Source organism: Pectinophora gossypiella, chromosome 12, assembly GCF_024362695.1.
Source record: "Pectinophora gossypiella chromosome 12, ilPecGoss1.1, whole genome shotgun sequence".
Lineage (NCBI taxonomy): Eukaryota > Metazoa > Arthropoda > Insecta > Lepidoptera > Gelechiidae > Pectinophora > Pectinophora gossypiella.
The window spans coordinates 622,029-642,136 of NC_065415.1; the positions used below are offsets into that span (position 1 = coordinate 622,029).

At 38.7% G+C, this 20,108-nt stretch overlaps 3 protein-coding genes across 3 annotated transcripts in view; 2 read left to right on the forward strand and 1 right to left on the reverse strand.

Moving 5' to 3' along the window:
* The window catches only part of LOC126371443 (tyrosine-protein phosphatase non-receptor type 14), a 35,679-nt gene extending 23,806 nt beyond the window's left edge, over positions 1 to 11,873 (forward strand). The window contains exon 11 of the mRNA XM_050016738.1: positions 214 to 11,873. Within this exon, the coding sequence (XP_049872695.1) occupies positions 214 to 342 (129 nt within the window). The 3' untranslated portion in view covers positions 343 to 11,873. The remainder of the gene's footprint in view (positions 1 to 213) is intronic.
* A 524-nt stretch (positions 11,874 to 12,397) lies between these two features.
* Positions 12,398 to 15,519, reverse strand: LOC126371489 (cyclin-K-like). The gene is made up of 4 exons (XM_050016803.1): positions 14,883 to 15,519; positions 14,322 to 14,508; positions 13,067 to 13,335; positions 12,398 to 12,691 (listed from the first exon to the last, which is right to left on the reverse strand). The coding sequence occupies exons 1-4, from the start codon at positions 15,395 to 15,397 to the stop codon at positions 12,472 to 12,474; spliced, it is 1,191 nt and encodes a 396-aa protein (XP_049872760.1). The 5' UTR covers positions 15,398 to 15,519; the 3' UTR covers positions 12,398 to 12,471.
* A 538-nt stretch (positions 15,520 to 16,057) lies between these two features.
* LOC126371482 (2-oxoisovalerate dehydrogenase subunit alpha, mitochondrial) lies at positions 16,058 to 19,601 on the forward strand. The gene is made up of 8 exons (XM_050016794.1): positions 16,058 to 16,709; positions 17,027 to 17,292; positions 17,829 to 18,085; positions 18,274 to 18,439; positions 18,590 to 18,793; positions 18,918 to 19,036; positions 19,193 to 19,340; positions 19,471 to 19,601. The coding sequence occupies exons 1-8, from the start codon at positions 16,650 to 16,652 to the stop codon at positions 19,547 to 19,549; spliced, it is 1,299 nt and encodes a 432-aa protein (XP_049872751.1). The 5' UTR covers positions 16,058 to 16,649; the 3' UTR covers positions 19,550 to 19,601.
* Positions 19,602 to 20,108: the final 507 nt, after the last annotated feature.

Below are 20,108 nucleotides of genomic sequence, written 5' to 3' on the forward strand. Positions count from 1 at the left end.
CATACAAAAAACCTCGTTTTACACAGACACTTTAATTGAAGTTATCGTACACGCGCATCTGTGTGTGTGACGCCATACGATTGAAGACAGGAAAACCGAGGAGGGTGAGGTAAACCTAGCTCAACCGCTGGTGGGGAGCGGAGAGTTACCGTTCTATACGTAGTGTTATTCCTTATTCTATGCCTTAGATCAACAGCATGTCATTGCCCCCAGGAACTGGACATCCCCCGCACCATCAGCATGCTCCACCAGCAGCGCGCGAATCTCATACAGAACGTCCACCAGTACAAGTTTCTCCACGAGGTCCTGCTCCAGTACTTGAAACAGTCGCGACTTATATAAACACCGCTCTTAAATTACTATATACTAGGTGTATAGGAGAGACTTGCAGGTGGACAGTCCACTAGATAATTGAGAAGGACAGTTCTTATGATCCATAGTAGCCCTATTCAAAGAACGCATGACTCACACTAAATTCGACTGTATGGGTTTGAATTCATGTTTGGATCATAGATAATTGATACCACGTTTTTTCCAGGATTTATGACCGTTAAAAGCAATAGACTCGCCTCTTTGTAACATGAGACTTTACATAGCTGGCGAGGAGCGGGTGTATATTATATACAGGGTGTTAGTGACATCGTAACTAATACTGACGGAGATGATTCAGACCATGATTCTGAGTTAAAATGAAGTGGAATTTTCCGTCGCAAAATCATGTTTTTTTTATTATTATTATTTTCAATTCTATACTTTTGCGATCGCGAAATTCCACTAGATATTAACTCAGGTTAATGAGCTAAATCAGCCCCCTCAGTATTCGTTCCGATGTCACTTACACCCCGTGCCAGTACATACAGGTAGCCATACAAGTAGGTATGATACTGTACCGAATACTGAGGGGAATGATTCAGACCATGATTCTGAGTTGATATTAAGTGGAATTTCCTGTCGGAAAATTCATGAAAATTCTTGTGTTTTTTTTTTTTTTAATTATTTTTCATCCACATAAATTAAACACTAAATTATTCGTGAATTTTCCAACTGGAAAATCTACTGGATATCAATCCAGAATCATGGTCTGAATCATCCCCCTCAGTATTCGTTACGGTGTCACTAGCACCCTGTATAATCTAAATGCGCGTACTCGTTAAGATTTATTGTAACCTTTATTAAAAATCTTCGTTTTACGGGTGGCGTTGTGAGAGGGCTTAATGCGTGTATAATTTGTTGCAATTACTATTTTGAACGCAGTCTATTGCTGGACATAGGCTTCTTTACCATTTTTATACTTATAATAACGCCCGAACAGCGCCAACACAATGTATCATGTGTTCAATAGTGTAATTAACTCTTTCCACCAGTCGCGTTTATGCCAGAGCATTCAAATTCATATTCAGTACAGAAGACAAGCATCTTTTGACGCTCAAAGGTACATCCATCGCAAGATGAACTAAGTACCCACGATTCACCGAGCTTTCTGTTAGACCAACGTGATAGACGGTGGCCGAATCGCTACTGGACGCTACTCAAGACGCTACTGGTATTTTTTAGTATTATTTTCCAATTAATTATGCTTCCTAGAACAATAAAGTATTAAAAGCGATTTTTATTTGAGCATAGTGAAATTTTGAAGACTTTAATTGCGCATTTTTCTCATCGATCGTGTGGAAACGAAGCTAGTTTGGAAATTACTTACAGTTCCAATGCATTTTATTGATTATCACCAGATCATTAAACAATTTAAAATTTATATCTGCATGTAATTACAATCCAGCACCCATAGCATGCTACACGCGATTCGATAAACTCTGTAAGCTTCACAGCGCGATAAACAAACCAATAACATAGGGTCATTTATCGCCCCGTCAGGTTTTCTTCACTTTACTCCGTAAGCCCTGTCGAGTCCGATGGTGCCGCCGGCGATTCTGCCCACCAGGTGACACCCTATTGAGGGAGGCCGGGTGAGCGACTCCAAGCAGGCGGCACAGGTCTTAAGTGAAGGTGTTGGCCGGCGAGCACGGGACCGAAGGTTCAGACCGGCTCAAGCCGGCGGGGTCGGTATACATATCGCGCGATATTCGGTATACATATTTATATAATTATTTGTGTCTCGTCGCCACACATTGCTTCCTTCCTTACGATAGGTCTGACAAAGGCCTCTCGTTTACTCTCGTTCTTACCACGAATGCGAGCGAAAGATACAGTCCATGCGCGCTCCCTTACTCGTTAGCGGCTTATAGCCATTTAAGACAAAAGTAAAGCCCAGATTGGATAAGGTCGGCCCTCGAATTATGGCGAGGCGGAGTGGTCGTCCTATACGTATTCTACCCGTATTCTAAGGTGTTGACACTTCTCCTCCTCCGCCGAGCATTTTGGTATATACATTTACGTCCTCGACTTGAGGACTTTACTCACTGGAGTCGAACAGGCCACTTGACAACCTAGTCAAATGAGATACTTTTTACGAAACGTCAAAACGAAAGTTTTTGAAGTTTGTAAGGAAATACTGTCCTGTGACGTCAAAAGCGGTCAAATGTCGTACTCATTATTATATTACTTAATTCATAAATAAAATTCGAAAATAAGTCGAAAAGTAAAATGAGATTTTTTGATCATGTTAGACTGAATTCTATTTCTAGATTAGCATTTTATAACTTATCTTTGAAATACCTTATACTGCCAACATAATAAATTATACGAAATTAATGACGTCATGTCTTACTGGAGTAATCTTGAGTTAAGGTTGAGCCGCCGTCTAAGAATACCAATTTTGAGGTGAGTTCGAGGGAACCTTGAGGTCGCCTCAACTGACGACGGAGTCCAGCAAAATAGGAGTTAACATCTTAGAACACGGGTGATATTCTTTATCCTGTGATGTCACTTGAGATTATACAGTTTAGACCATGGGGTCTAAACTGTATAATGTATTCCTTGTATAAACGGTATAAGAAGACCAGGTATGCTCAATCCTATGACAAGCCGCCATTGCTAGCCCTTTGGACGTAAGGCGGCCCCTAGACCTACAATAACATTGTACAATACTTTTTATTGTACAATAAGATTGAAAGGCGCTCTGAATCCAAACGAACAATTTTATTGTACAACAATACATTCACTCTCTCCTCCCGGACTACCTATAAAAGACTGAGTATCCATATTAGAGTGTGAATCTGATGAGGTTTCCTGATCTTGTAAAAAAAAAACATTTCTTTAAAATATCATAAAGTACGTTCGTAAATTCCATCTGTTCTAAATCCAGATTTCACTGACTGGAGGTGTTTCTTGAGCTCCTTCCGGTAGTTCTTAAAGAATTGAATTTATTCTTCACATCATCATCTATGCTTGCCTGTGGAAACATCTCTTTGTATTTAGACCACAATGTTTCGTAAGCTATTTTTTTCTTATCACGGTCATGATATTCTTTGCTCTTGACATTTCACAGACACGGCAATTATCTGTACAATCGAATACATTCGCTGATAAACTCTCTTTCCTTAACTTTTGGCTTCACTTTTTCCGCCATTTTGAACGCGCGTGCGTGTGTCTTCGTGATGACGAATCACAGATTGAAAAATATTGACCCTACACGATGCAATAGAAAAATATTGAACAATAAAAATTAAACTCACTCAACCTTAGATCAATCCTTGCGCAATCTTCAATATTGCGCAATGTTAAGCCTACACAGTGCAAGGAAAAAATATTGCCCAATAAAAATTAGGCTCGCTCAATCTTTTGTTCAATCATTGTGCAATGTTTCAATACTATCCCTAAACGTTCAATAATATTGTGCATGCAGATACATTGTGCAATATTATTGTAGGTGTATGGGGCCTTATACCATGCTTTAGACTGCATCAATCTTGCACCAACAAGGATCGTTTGTATATTAATGTATTTACACAATCAATTGTATTATAACTTAAAAATAAATCTTTTCTATGCATATTTTGATTAAGCGAATGTTTTTGTGAATGTTTTTTTTTTTCTTATAACTATACTGCATGGAAGACGTGTCCATTTAGATCAATAATGCATGTTATAAGTATTAATGTGTTGTAGCTCATAGATGCAGGGTGTATTGTAACTTTGTGCCTAATGTAAAAATGTTATTTCAATAATCATTCTTAGTTAGTTTTAAATATTTTTAATAGTGTTTAAGTGATAATGTGCCTTATATCGGAGATTATTAGCGATCTGATGATATCACTTCATGTGCCTTTGACGTTTTATTTGTATTTTTATATATAAAAGCTCAGTTTTTGCAAGTATTATGAAATTATTAATGTTTTAACAAGGTTTGATAGAGTAAACTTTTTTTAGTGTTTTTAAAACTAGAAAATATTTAATATTATTAAAAACAATAAGGGACTTTCCAGGTACATTCAGCAAAAACAGTATAGATGGCGGTGTACAACTTTAACGTGATAATTACCTATTTTCTAATTACTTGGATACATAATTATTCCAAAATATAAAAATAATTGTTGCTTGATATTTGGATCACATTATGTATGTGGGATAGGGCATGAAGGAAACGATTGTTATTTCTTTAACTTTGTTTATTTAAAAACGTTTTATAATCTTCTACGTTTTCCTCTTTAAAAACAAGCGTCCGCCATTTCCCTGTCATTCCTGTTCTTCTCTCTCGCTCACTCGTCGCTCTCTCTTTCACACACCTTTGCGTTACGTTTCATTCAGCCTACCATTCCTACATGTATAGAATTATGTTGCTACTTATATTGCGTCTCTTTATTTTGATTAGAATAATTATGGGTAGAAGATGTAATTGTGCCTTGGGGTAATCAAAAGGGTCATCATTTATATCCAAAAATAAAGATAAAAGATGTATTTATGTCTGTTATCCATGAAATTAGCAAATTAGGTTAAACGTAGGAAAATCTGTACAGCGCCATATGCATTGTTTTTGAGGAACGTAGTCTGTAAAGTATCTCATTGTTTAATATACTGACTTAATAAATAGGTACAAGTTTTGCACACGATCTGCTCAAAATCGTATGTTACACATGAAAAAAAAAATGTTTAAATTATGCAAAGTAAAATATGAATTGTCTATATTATAGCATTAGAGAAATATTGGGAGATACCATTAAAACGACTGATACAATCATCGTTAAGACGAATGACCGTGTAAAATGAGGCTTTACTTAGTAAAATAGTTATCTTCCCCCGTTTACCACACTTAATGTACTGGAGTAGAACCCACTATCATAAAAATAGCCTCCCCAAAGAACAATATTGGTTAGTGTCTCCAGAATGATCCCAGTGCTTTTAGAACATATTATGTATTGTCAACGACACCACGAAACCGCACCACTGTGGTGTCGTTTACAATTTTTTTCAGGTAAACACACCACAATATAATGAAGTTCTAATTCAAATGGGTCACACCACACGTCATCAGTACTTCTCTGTTATGATTGCAGAAATATTTTTTTTGGGACCACGAACGCTTGAAAACATATTTTAAAAAGGCTTTTTCACAAATTACAGCAAACATTGCAAATGAGATTAAAAAAAGATACGGTGAAAATAATGAATACATGTTGTGTAATATTGGGTACCTAACCTATAGTCATTTTATTTTGCTTTGTTATTAAGTTACGGTATGATTAATTTTGTTTTCCGAATCCCTTATCAAGTCGGCAAATTTCAGCAACATTACTTTTTTTATTATTATTAATAGCCTTCAATGTCCCACTGCAGGGCCTTTGCCTCTCTTGCCTTCTTCCACTCCTCTCCCTGTCCCCAGCTCGTTCGTGCCACCGTTTCGAAAAGCGGTCTAACTCGTCGCGCCATCTTTTCCGTGGCCTTCCCCGACGTCTGGCTGCATTTGCAGGAACCCACTCTGTAGCTTTTTTGGGCCAGAGGTCATCGGGCATTCGGGCAACATGTCCAGCCCAGTCCCATTTCAAGCAGTATTAATAATTAAAACATAACGATTTTTTTTAAACAGCCTCCGTGGTCTAGTGGTTAGAGCGTTAGGCTCACGATCTGGAGGTCCGGGTTCGATTCCCGATGGGGACATTTTCGAAATCACTTTGTGAGACTGTCCTTTGTTTGGTAAGGACTTTTCAGGCTTGAATCACCCGATAGTCCGAAAAGTAAGATTATTCCGTGCTTCGGAGGGCACGTTAAGCCGTTGGTCCCGGCTATTAGTCGTAAAAACACCTCCACCAACCCGCATTGGAGCAGCGTGGTGGAGTATGCTCCATACCCCCTCCGGTTGATTGAGGGGAGGCCTGTGCCCAGCAGTGGGACGTATATAGGCTGTTTATATATATATATGTATGATTTGTTTTTATACACGTTAGACGTCAGTAGTGGCAGTGGTGTGGTTGCCAAAAAAAAATGTAAACGACACCACAGTGGTGCGGGTTCGTGGTGTCCTTGACAATACATGTTAGAACATATCCCTCGATGCATGCTCGGTGCAGTAATGTGTTCATATTAATACGTTTGTATATCGATCTTATCTTGTATTAATCTAATGAGGTACTTTCCAGGTGACGTGCACCAAGAACAATATAAATAGCGTTGTTCAGTTTTAACGTCTTCTCTCGTGTGGGTTGAGAGGTGAATTACCAACCTCATCAACCCTGGTGTCAGGGTTACTATTGAGTCGCCAAAGACCCCTGACATGACTCATGTAACGACTACATACTTACATCAGTAAGTAGTAACCGGGACCAACGGCTCAACGTGCCTTCCGAAGCACGGATCATCTTACTTTCGGACAATCAGGTGGTCAGCCTATAATGTCCTAACCAAACTAGGGATCACAAAGTAATTATTGTGATTAGTGTTGGGTTCTTACCCGGAAAATTCCCGCGTTTTGGGAATTTTCCCAATTCTGAGGGAAAAAACCCGAAAAATTCCCATTTCAAGGGAAAATATTTTTTATCGCATATATTTGTATTAAAAGTAAGGATTTCCAACAAAGACCATTTAAATATTAATGTATGCCTACTTATGCCCAATTTATCTTCTGTCGTAGTGTCGTATGAACTCTTAAAAAACTTAAAGGAGATTATCGGATTTCGGCCCAGAAGTCAATGTGCCGGCCAAAAAATAATTTTGCTATATTCCTTTAGATCTTATGCATATGAGCATTTATTACTATGGCACCAAAGCTGTAGGGTCAATATCTTCGATTTTATTCGATTTTAAAAAACTGTATTTTTCATACATTTTTGGTGAAAATGTAAAGTGCCGGCCAAGTAACAATAATGGTATTATCCTTAGAACTTATCCGTCTGAACATTTATTACTATCAATATTTTCGGTTTTATTCGAATTAAAAAAAACTGAATTTTCATACATTTTTGGTGAAAATGTGAAGAGCCGGCCATGAAACAATATTTGTATATCCCGTTAGAACTTATCCATTTGACCATTTATTATTAGGGCACCAAACGTCTATGACCATTATTTTGACTTTTGTTGGACTTTATGTTATAGTTTCTGTGTGAAAAGTGCCGGTCAGCAAAAATACATGTCAAAGCTATCGAGAAGATACCTGTAAACATTATTCACTATGACAAAAACGTGTATGACCATTAATTAGTTGAAAAAAAACTTGATTTTTGATTCATTTTGTATAAAAATAAAATATAACAGGCGCGTTATTTAAAGGATCGTCAGAATGTTTATTACTATGGCATTAAACGACTATGACCAATATTTTGAACTTAATTCGATTTTCCAAAAATAAAAAAAAAATTATCTAGTGATAATGGAACTATCTTGCTAAAGGCGTAATATGGTGGTCGTCTTTTGAAAAATAGGTTTGCGTTTGACCACTACCTTACCCGGTGATACACGCTTAAGAAACTACTTTTTTTAAAGAAAAGTGTATACAAGGAATAAACAGTGGGGTGATAGAGGTACCTACTATGTTATCGGCCGAGTAGCACCAGGACATTGTGATGGGCATACTTGCAAAGTACAACTACCCGACTCCTGTTTTCCCTAACAGATACTTCAGACGTCATGCCAATATACGAGTTTCGTCACTAGATGGCAAGCTTATCTTTGGAGAGTGGTAACCATTTACGGTCAAGGTGAATCAGTACCATAATTCAACCTAAACTTAGGCCGTAACGTTGAGTCGAATGCAAAAACTACAGCCAACGTCATATCTAAAACCAGATAGTATTAATATAGAAGTTCACCTAACAACACACAAAACAAAAACACAAAGTATTTATCTGACTAATAACTAGTCATTGGGAAAGCTCTGCTTGTTGTCATTGTTAAAATGTATAAAAAAAAGTTTTTTTAAAAAGTCCAATAAAAGCCAAAGTCGACATTTGGTAGTATAGTAAAAATTCGTCGTTCAAGTCGTTTACCAAAAGATTTGACTTATTTTGTTTCGCTGGCTGACATTTTCCCATTTGAACCAAAACGGAAAGAGAGACGAATAAAAAGTCAAGATAACGGTCAAAAATGTTTTGCACCAGATTATTAAATGTTCTAAAGGTCCTTTGTAATCCGCCGTACCGAATTTTTTACCCAAACCACTTTATTTTCATACAAAATAAATAAGAAATCAAGATTTTTAAAATACACTAAAAGCCAAACTAATGGTCATACAAGTTTGGCGCTATAGAAAAAAATGTTAACAGACATCTACTCGATACTCTCAACATGATATTTTTGCTGGTCGGCATTTTTCATATTTAAACTAAAACGTAAATTCCAATAAAAGTCAAAATAATGTTTATAGATGTTTGGTGTTATTAAAAATATTGAGAAGCAACTATTAGACAGATTCAACGTATTTTTTTCGATGGCCGGCATTTTAACATATTAACCAAAACTGAAGTCCAAATAATGGTCATAGAAGTTTGGCGCCATACTAATAAATGTTGTAACGGTCCTTTGTAAAACGCTTGTATACCTCTTTTTCCCAACGGACATAATATTATTTTTTACAAAATGTATGAAAAGTCGAGATTTTTAAAATCCAATTAAAGCCAAACTAATGGTCATACACGTCTGGTGTCAGAGTAAAAAATGTTCAGAACAATCTACTCGAAAAGTTTGACACATTTTTTTTCTCTGACCGGCACTTTCAAATTTGGGCCGGCCAAAGTACGGAAAGCCGATGATCTCCTTTGTAATATATTTTGAATGGAGTGTTCGATTTTAATATTTCCATGCAAAGATATCTACATATTATAGGATATATAGGATGCTTTTGGCACGAGAGAATGTCATCATCGAGGAGCAACATGGTTTTGTGCAAGAAATTGGGAGGCACGAATACCTACAGATATTATTTACTTGGACTATGAAAAAGCTTTTGATCGAGTTCCTGTCACACCATTGATTGCTAAATTAGAGCCCTTTGGAATCAGAGGCAATGTCGTGAAGTGGATTGAAGACTTCCTGTCAAATCGCACATTCTCTGTGCGCATCGGAGAATCATACTCTGTTCCCAGAAAAGTCCTCAGCGGTGTGCCGCAGGGATCGGTGTTAGGACCTATTTTATTCAGTATCTACCTTACAGATCTTAAACATGGTATCATGTCTGATATATCACTCTTTGCAGATGACACGAAAATAACGGGGAATTCACTTATTAGCCATAATATAATCCAAGGTGATCTTGATAGAGTAATTGCTCGGACCCGAGATTGGCTAATCACATTAAACGTAGACAAATGCACTGTGTTGCATGTTGACAGTAACCACCCCACGTTGAGTTACACCATTGACTCAAAACCTCTCGAGTGTGTTAAAAAACAAAAGGACCTTGGCATAACGATAACACATAATCTAAAGTGGGACGAACACATTATTGGAATCACTAAGAAGGATAACTCCCTCTTATACATAATTAGAAAAGCTTTTTATCACATAGATACGGAATTGTTTCTTAGGCTTTACAAAACTTACTTACGTCAGACCGCTGTTAGAACATGGGTTTCAAATATGGAGACTTTACTATCGGAAGGACATTTCACTACTAGAGAGAGTCCAAAGAAGAGCAACAAAGATGGTGACAGTACTGGCTGGCCGGAGTGGACCTTATCGGGGGCCGCAGGACTCTCACCTCTGGCTTGCATTCATTGGCCAGCCAGAGTGGGGCGTTAGAGCTATACGCTCGCAGGGTGGAAGTGAAAGATGCATAAGTCGCGAGTTGGTAAGGCGGGTAAACCGCCTCGCAGAAAGCGGTGTACACCTCTTGACACCCTGAGATGCTCACAACCATGTCGCCAGCCTTGCCGTCCAGTTGCGTCGGCTAGATAGGTGGCTCAACCAGTGAGTGACGAGTCACCGCCTGCCCAATGTATCTCTGTTATTAACATTGGTCGAGCAGGCGCCATAGTCCCCATGGCCCCAGTATATAGGTTCATTAACCCCCAACCCAATAGCCCAGTTCCTTTTGTTCCCATAATCTGCAATAGTCCTACACGAACCAGGGATTGTCTTTGGATGCACTCCCATAGTGCATACAGGGATAATCTCCGGTTGGTGTCACAACACATTTAAAGTAAATTGTCTTAAGGGGCCTCTACGTGTTGGCTTCGGCCCCACGCACGCCTTCCAAAAGTCCGGGACTCCATGACAGACCCGACCCGAGACATGGAAACGACATACAAATAATAATAAGATTAAAAATAATTAAATAAAAAATATTTTCCCATGATTCGGGAATTTTTCGGGTGTTTATTTTATTTTCCCATATTTTCCCGATATTTTTTCTTTCCCACCCAATTTTTTCTTTCCCTGCCCATCACTAATTGTGATATTTCCCCACCGGGATTCGGACCCGGGACCACGGAGGCCGTTGAGTTGAGTTTTAACGCGATAATTACCTATTTTCTCATTATAATTATTTAAAAATGCAATGTAATGGCTGAAGCATGTATAAAAATAATAGTTGCTTGATATTTTGATCACATTATGTTTAAAATTGTGTTGCTACCTAAATCGCTTCTCTTTATTTTGATCAGAATAATGGGTGTAATAAAAAGGGTCATCATTTATACCCAAAAACGAAGATGAAAGATGCATGTCTGTTATCCATGAAAATAGAAGGTTCATCGTCATCATCAGCCCATTAACGTCCCCACTGCTGGGGCACGGGCCTTCCCTATGGGTGGATAGGGAGATCGGGCCTTAAACCATCACGCGGGCCCAGTGCGGATTGATGGTTATTAACGACTGCCAATGCAGCCGGGACCAACGGCTTAACGTGCCTTCCGAAGCACGGAGGAGCATAGAAGGTTAGGAGAAAATAGAAGGTTAAACGAAGAAAAAACTGTACAGCGCCATCTATGTTGATTTTAAGGAACGTACCCTGGAGTCGCTCATTATCCTTGTTTCTAGTCGGCAGGCAGCTCCATATTATTTTAAAGTTAATTAAGATGTTTGTTTGCACAAAAGTTGACTTGATAGCACTATGTTTTGTGTGTATTATGTAAGGTCTGTGCCCACTACACCGTATCATACTAGGACCGTGTCAGGCAGCGACCGGTGCGTGCCGGACGCTACTATGTCCACTGCAACAGAGTAACCCCGTTCTATCCCCGTATGTACCGGGGTGCATTGCACGATTCGGTGTTCATCATAGTCATTTGAAATTCATACAAAGAATATTTTTTTGCATGTGCCGGGACGGATACGGTCCTGGTATGATACGGTGTAGTGGGCACGGACCTTTAGTCGTCATTTCATGTAGTTTTTCATATTTGTCAATAATTTCACTGGTGTATTAAACAATGAAATACAGTTACAATACGAGACATACAGAGAAATAAATAACAAGAAAATGTAACAGCAATATTATTATCGACATTGTGATGTATTATCAGGCAATAAAGATTAATAATTGAACAGTTCCGTTTATGATTTCATATCCTGTTACAAAAAGCATCGCAAACAAGATTTTAAAGAATGTTAAAAATAATTTATTGAAAGTTCTTTTCAAGGTGGTGAAGAAAATGCTGTTTAACAATAAGGCCACGGAATAAGCGCTTTTCGTCCTGTGTTCTGTTATGCGCAAAGTTAATGATTAATTTTGATGAATAACAGCCTCCGTGGTCTAGTGGTTAGAGCGTTAGGCTCACGATCTGGACATTGTCGAAATCACTTTGTGAGACTCCTTTGTTTGGTAAGGACTTTTCAGGCTTGAATCACCTGATTGTCCGAAAAAGTAAGATGATTCCGTGCTTCGGAGGGCACGTTAAGCCGTTGGTCCCGGCTATTAGCCGTAAAAACACCTCCACCAACCCGCATTGGAGCAGCGTGGTGGAGTATGCTGCATACCCCCTCCGGTTTATTGAGGGGAGGCCTGTGCCTAGCAGTGGGACGTATATAGGCTGCTTATGTTATGTTATGTCTGATGAATAAAACCAACATAGTGAAGTCTATCAATTATATTTCAGTAAAAAATTATACATATTATAACCTATCTTAAAACTATACCGCTCTCCGTTACGGGGGAGGATAGTAGGGCCGCGGGGGCGGGCCGGGGGGCGGGGGCCCGCGGCCCGGGAGGGGCGGGAAGTAGTGCGGCGGCGGGACCACGACGCCGGGGAAGCGCGGCCCGGGGGCGCCCGCGCCCGGCGGCGCCGGCGGCGGCTCCGAGTACAGCGGCGGCGGCGGCCCGCTCAGCGGGATCCTCGGTGGCGGCGGGATGTTCGGCGGCGGCGCACTGCATTTTCATTTCACATTTCAATTCATTCCATTTTAAACTTCACACCTAAATTCGGATCCCAAGATCAATAATCAGACTGGTGTAAAAGTAATCAATCTACGAACTAAGGGGTTTAATCTTTCGAACGCCGGAACGCGGATCTCGACCAGACACAATGTAAAATCTATTGTGTCTGGTATCTCGGCATATGAGAGGTTAAAAGGCCACATTGCAACTATTCATCTTAGAAAGCAAATTGCTATTTGACATTAGTTGACATTGCACTAAGTGTGCAAGTTTAACCCACTTTCTCCTTTTATACGTCAGCACTAAGAGGGAGTTTTCCTTGAAAGTGGAGATCAACAGTTAGTAAATGTAACTCTAGGTAGGTACCTATACACTGGTGGATACGCCGGCAGGCCGGGGTACGGGTACGGGAACCGCAGAGGCGGCTCAATCTTAGGAGGCTCGAGCTTCGCATCGGCGCCGTTCTTGATCGGCGTGTGCGCCGCCGCCGTCACCGGCTTAGTGGCGGCGACAGGTGAGACGGAAGCTGGCGGTGTAACGGAGGGCGGCTTCTTGTCGTTTTTTGGCTGCTTAGCTGAGATGGGGGGCGAGTCACCGCCCGACGCCTGCGTCTGTGGCGAGTACAGGTCTAGTACCTGCAACAAATACTTAATTTCAGATAAATGATCCAAAACAACAACAGTGAATTCAATAAAAATCATACTTAATTCATCTTACAATGGACCTTTGGTTGGTAATTGGGATATAGTCATTAAGATATACAATTGGGATATATGCTTAATGCATGTACAAAATAAATTAAAGTAAAATTAAAAGCAATAGCCATCAAATAATAAATCCTTAATGACTGAGTGAACATTTCATTGTTACATTAACCAAGTAGGCATTATTGCATCAAATTAATCACTTTTTATACAGAAATAACTTGTCAGTTTTAATGTTTTGTTAAAAAGCAATTTCAACCTACAGGGAGGTTGTGTTGTGTGATAAATTGATATTGACTCATTGTAATGAAATTAATAAATCATTAAAAAATAATTGGTGTTTAGATTTGAATTGTCTGCAATGTCATAACCTTATGTAATGTAATATTTTCAAAATGCAGTGGTTGGCACTAGCAAACCAACTGACAGGCATTGGGCGATAAGCCTGTAAAGGGTGTCCACACATTTTATCATTTTAATGGCCTCTGTGTTCCAGAGCTTTGGGATCATCTCCGGGATTGGCATCCGGAGGTCCCGGGTATGAATCCTGGTGGGGACATATCACAAAAATCACTTTGTGATCCCTAGTTTGGTTAGAACATTACAGGCTGATCACCTGATTGTCCGAAAGTAAGATCCTTACACCTTAAGCTGTTGGTCCCGGTTACTACTTACTGATGTAAGTTAGTAGTTGTTACATGAGTCATGTCAGGGGCTTTTGGCGGCTCAATAGTAACCCTTACACCAGGATTGATGGGGTTGGTAATCAACCTCACAACACACACAATAGAAAAAGGGTGTGTAAGTTTAGTACTAATCCTAATATGAGCCACTTAGTTGCTTGATATAACATAAAATGCAATAAATAATATTGATCCTTAGGGATTACGGCTATTGCATCACTCTGTATAACTAACCTGATGGCAGATATCTTCCAACAAGTCCATGGTAATGTCTTCGACAAACATGTCCCACCAAGCGGTGTGCTTTGGTGTCCGTCCGTTCCAATCTACTACCTCGAACTTGCTGAGCTTTCCCGCAAGGAACATGAGTGCCACCGCAATCACCTCCGGCTCCCATTGGAGGCACAGAGTGGTACACAGACTGGAAAGTAAAGTATGGTATTGTATGAATATGAATGCATGTTTCCTCAAACAGAAAGTCTAGATCTATTTTCTCATTTATTTAGAATGTAAGAGAAATTAACACAGCAGTCAGTGACATTTAAAATCTTAGAAACTAAATAAATGTTTTAATAAATACCATATGCAAACTTTATTGTTTTGTAATTAGGTTTTCTATCATAAACTATGGATAATATTAGTTGCGTAACAACAACATGTGCAGTTTTATACTGTCTCTACAGCTCCTTATTAATATTGTAGCAGAGTTTGTGATTAAGTGGTACTACATTTGTTTTACTGCATTAAGACATGTATGGGCTGTATAGGCTGCTGAATAACAAAGTGTGCACTCACCTGTCGTTCACAAACGTCCATGCCATCTGAACCATCTTTTGCAACTTGCCCTTGTCCCCTTTCAAACATTTAGCATATTTCAGCAAATACCCATAAGGGTGCTCCACTTGCAGGTCGAACTTGATCGTCTGCAGCAGGATCCGCTCCAGTGTCATCACTTCCTCCTTCGGGTCTTCTCCGAACGTCCCAAACTTCTGCTCGGTAAGCAAACTCTTCGCCACTTTTATTATATCCTTACATTTCTTCGGCGTCTCTTCCACTTTGCCCGCCAAAAACAGACAACAGCACGCCGTTATATACCTCGGGAATGTTTTGAACGAGTGGAACATGTAGAACCGATGGAAATAAACAACTCCAGTCGCCACAGTATTATAACCTAAGTCCATCTTCGACCCTGTGTCGATGATGAAGCGAGCGCCCTCCTTCCGATACCGATTCTCGGTGTCATTGCTGATCCCATCGCGAAACGACGGCGTGTTCTGTAGATCCTTCTTATCGTAGTACCAATAAGGCATTTTTGGAACTTTACTATAACAATAATATCAATAAAACGTCGCTAACCTCCACCGCCATTTGACAACTGAACCACAACTGAACTGAACCGTATATATAAAAGTACTCTGTGGAACTGACTGAACTGACTGACTCTATCTATCTATAACACAACAAAATTGTTGAACACTTACGCTGAGTACATTACACCAATAATGGCGTCTAACTTCATTTAGTCGGTTAATGAATACGACTCATTTGACATTTCATGGAAATTGTTGCCATAATAATATACTAATATTCTACTATTTCATTTTTTTTTTAATGTTTTTAGCTTGGTTGAAGAGGAAACAGTTTTTTTTACCCAGAATAAAGGGTTTGTTTTGTCCAAGGAATATACTATTCTCTAACCGAGAGAAGAATATTAACTAAGTAGAAAAAAACCGCGACCACAAATTACACACGTATGCACACTAGCGTCGTTACGTACGTTACGTATGATTACAGAACGTTCGTGTAATTTTAGAACAGCCCCGATCTAAGTTTTTGTGGATTTATTTTGTAAATTGGTTTCCAATCCCTTTAGCCCACAAAAAAACGACGTTCTCTTTTCAGTGCGTCTGTATCAAGTCTGTATATTTTTTATAGCTACCTACTTATTTCTGTTTATTCCAAGAAATTCAAACATTATACGTTCTTTCGAATTTTATTTCATTTCATTGTCTTAAATAAACAAAATGTTCAAAGTTTATCTTATCAGTGGAGTAATGTACCTAATTCTTGTTTTCAACTGAGATTCAAGCTGTTATCAATCATTCATTATCCAAGCCCCCCGTTACGAGTAGGTTATTCTGTAAATAGTTCGAATCACAGAACGTGCTCGAATAATACACTTGTGCTTAGCACAGTCCATGACTGATCCAAAATAACTTCTGGTTTCGTTTCGGATAGTTTTGTGGTTCTGTCTGTCCTGTGTAAGTACGGCGATTGCTAATCAGTTTTAGAAAGTCATTAAAAATTAAAAAGGATTAAGTTAAGTTCCTACTTACAGTTCCAGTAAATACGTACGTACCTAGGTATTAAATATTATTATAATGTAAAACATGTTCGTTAACATTTTGAATGACTATTATGAGGTCGTTTAAGCTCATTAGTTTGATAATACACCACTAGTGCTACGTAATGAAAGGCCGTGCTCCTTATCATACTTGCTAATGTTTCGGAGCTGAGTAAACACGACTGGTTGAATAATTGTATGCTTGCATCAGTCACAATATGGCGCTCAGAACCGGTGCTACGTTTCTGAAGCTTAACACGTTACGGCAAGCCATTCGGGTAAGTTAATTTGTTAATTTTACAAATAAGGTAACGATACAGAAATAAGATATTCTTCAACTCTAACTTTTGCACAAGTTATACTTGTATCTTACTTAAATTTCCAATCCGCTGTCAAAATTAATGCTCGTGTCCTTGTAAAATAACATAATATGTTTAACAAGTATTAGTTAATTAATATTATTTTCATAACAAATGTTTGCGATTTGATTTTGTAGCCGACTGTACATTTGTGATTTTTTTTTTAATTTGTAGTGATGTACCTGTGTAATATTATACACCTATCATTTTTTTTAAATAGAACTTTTGATTTCCAGGTGCTGTCCACCCATACGCGGCCGGAAGTTAGCCATAATGGCGGGAAAGCGGACTTCCCTGGAGCCAAAGCTCCCTACGTGAATGAAATGAAGTTTTTAAATGAAACCAGTTATGATCCTATTCCCATCTATCGAGTGATAAACAATAATGGCGAAATCATCGATAATAAGGAAGATCCAAATATCGATAAAGATACATTGTTACATATGTATAAAACAATGGTACAACTGAGCCAAATGGATAAAATTTTGTATGAGTCTCAAAGGTATGTTGTGTACGTTCTTAGCTCTATTTTCTGTATGCATTTCGTAAGCGACTATAAAATCAAATAAATCTTAATTCACGAATTTACATATAGTGGGTTTTAAAATTCTGGCGACAGATTTGGCCACTAGCTCGAGCCAATTGGATAAAATTTTGTATGAGTCTCAAAGGTATGTTGTGTACGTTCTTAGCTCTATTTTCTGTATGAATTTCGTAAGCGCTGAACTGCTGAGGCACGGGCCTTTCCTATGGATGGATAGGGAGATCAGGCCTTAAACCACCACGCGGGCCCAGTGCAGATTGGTGGTTATTAACGGCTGCTAATGCAGCCGGGACCGACTGCTTAACGTGCCTTCCGAAGCACGGAGGAGCTCGAAATGAAAACTTTTTTTTTGTGGTCACCCATCCTATGACCGGCCTTTGCGAAATTTGCTTAACTTCAACAATCGCAGACCGAGCGCGTTTACCGCTGCGCCACCGAGCTCCTGTCCGATGTTAAGAGTTATACATTATTATTAATAAATATTCATTTTTCAGACAAGGTCGTATCTCATTTTACATGACCAATAATGGTGAAGAAGGTATGCATGTTGGTAGTGCAGCAGCTCTTTCTCCTCATGACTTGGTGTTTGCCCAGTACCGTGAGGTGGGAGTGTTTCTTTATCGAGGAGTGACCGTCACCGAGCTGGTTAACCAATGCTATGGTAACCACGAAGACCCTGGCAAAGGAAGACAGATGCCAGTACATTATGGCAACAAGCACCATAACTTAGTTACTATTTCGAGTCCTTTGGGTAAGATCCATTATACTAATTCATAAAAAGTTGTACAAATTAACTTAAACAGCTTTCCATCGAGTAAGAATTAGAGCTTTACCGCAGCCATATATAAATTACTCCAAAAAGAAGATGAAACTGAATTTTTCTAAAGCAAATTAAAATTACTGTCTATAGCTTTACTACAGTTTTTATTATATTTTTAGCAACTCAGATGCCCCAAGCTGTAGGCGCTGCGTACGCGCTGAAACGTCAGCCGAACAACGACCGCTGCGTGATCTGTTACTTCGGAGACGGTGCTGCTTCTGAGGGCGATGCTCATGCCGCCTTCAACTTTGCCGCCACTCTTGATTGCCCTGTCATTTTATTCTGGTTAGTAAAAATTATAATTTTATATTTATATCAGCTGCAGAACCATCAATCAGTCGACTTATGAATAAGAAAACGTCGCCACCACTGTCGGTACTCGATTTAAAATTTAATTGAATCACAACATAAAAATAGAAAACGTATGTTTTACAGCCGAAACAACGGCTACGCCATATCGACGCCGACTAGCGAACAGTACCGCGGAGATGGCATAGCATCTCGAGGGCCTTCCATGGGGCTCAACACAGTTCGCATTGATGGCACAGACCCCTTGGCCGTGTACAACGCTGTCAAGCAAGCGAGAGAACTCACCATCAGTAGCAATAAGCCTGTCTTGATTGAAGCTATGTCTTACAGGTATATAAATCTTTAACTACATTGGCTCGTTGATATAATTAAATGCGCACTATTTATGACCGGAAAATCATAAAGAAAAATTAGGTCAAAATATTCTTATTCGAACTAAATAATTTATTTTCAGAGTGGGCCATCACTCGACCTCTGATGACAGCAGTGCTTATAGATCTTTAGAAGAAATTGATAAATGGACCAAAGATGAGAGCGCTATGCAAAAGTTTAAACTTTATTTACAAAGAAAAGGTAGGTGTGCTCAAAACGAAACGAAGGTTAACTGTATTTCTACACTACTAAAAAAGGAAGTACTAAATCGATTTTGAAAATTCTTGCACAAGTATAAAGTTTAATTATTCCGGTGTGCTATAAATATAAGCAATTTTTTAATTATATAATTTACAGGTCTTTGGGATGAAGATGCGGATAAGGATTGGACCAAGGAATCACGTAATACTGTTGTTAGAACTATGCAAGAAGCTGAGAAAAAGAAAAAGCCACATTGGAAAGAAATGCTTGAAGATGTCTACTATGACATGCCGCCTAGGATTCAGTAAGTTGAATTGTGATTTAGTGATAAGGACTAATGAGTTTCCATTAATCTATGACTTAATGAATCATACAAGTATCTTCCATAACACGCGCGAATTAAGTTTTTTAAATTAAATATCTTTTTCTTTCAGAAAACAAATGCAGCAGATGGAAAAGCATCTAAATAAATACAAGGAGCATTATCCCCTGAATCAGTATCAAAGTGACTAAATATAATTTAATAAATGTATTCTTTTTTTTAAATACAATTTACTACCTGTTACATTATGTTATTTTTGTGTCCATTTGTCGAAATATTTAGAATATGATTCGGCAGTTCGCTATAAATACATTAAATTAAAAGAAAAAAATAGTAGAGAGTACGTACACTACACGCACGCTACAATCAAGTCCCGCAGATTTTAATTTGAAGATTTTGTAGATACTGACTGAGACGTCAGCGCCCCCGGCCGCGAAACTTGATTCGTGGATAGAAAAGAAGCGATAAGCAACTATTATAACACAAATAGACGAACATATTCTCATATGGTTTTCTTAAATAGTTAGATGGATTAAAAACTCAATAATCCTCTTAGTTTAGAGTATAATTAATTAATGTTTTCTATAAATTGGTTTAAAATGTCGATAAATATTGAACGAATCAGGAAAAAATTAAGCCGACGGGTAACTTTAATCGGAAACGCTGTCTAAACCCTTAGAAATATAACAAACCAATTATGATGATCCTCTTTTATAGGTCTTCAGAAAAGTCCGCGATGGCTTAGGTTAT

What these genes read in the sequence shown, in the direction of transcription:
- LOC126371489 (XM_050016803.1), bottom strand. Translation starts at nt 15,397, where the DNA reads ATGCCTTATTGGTACTACGATAAGAAGGATCTACAGAACACGCCGTCG. An exon ending in TGGAAGATATCTGCCATCAG is followed by an intron (nt 13,336 to 14,321) that starts GTTAGTTATACA and finishes TATTTGTTGCAG; the next exon opens with GTACTAGACCTGTACTCGCC. An exon ending in GCGTATCCACCAGTGTATAG is followed by an intron (nt 12,692 to 13,066) that starts GTACCTACCTAG and finishes ATGAAAATGCAG; the next exon opens with TGCGCCGCCGCCGAACATCC.
- LOC126371482 (XM_050016794.1), top strand. Translation starts at nt 16,650, where the DNA reads ATGGCGCTCAGAACCGGTGCTACGTTTCTGAAGCTTAACACGTTACGG. An exon ending in CGTTACGGCAAGCCATTCGG is followed by an intron (nt 16,710 to 17,026) that starts GTAAGTTAATTT and finishes TTTGATTTCCAG; the next exon opens with GTGCTGTCCACCCATACGCG. An exon ending in GACATGCCGCCTAGGATTCA is followed by an intron (nt 19,341 to 19,470) that starts GTAAGTTGAATT and finishes TTTTTCTTTCAG; the next exon opens with AAAACAAATGCAGCAGATGG.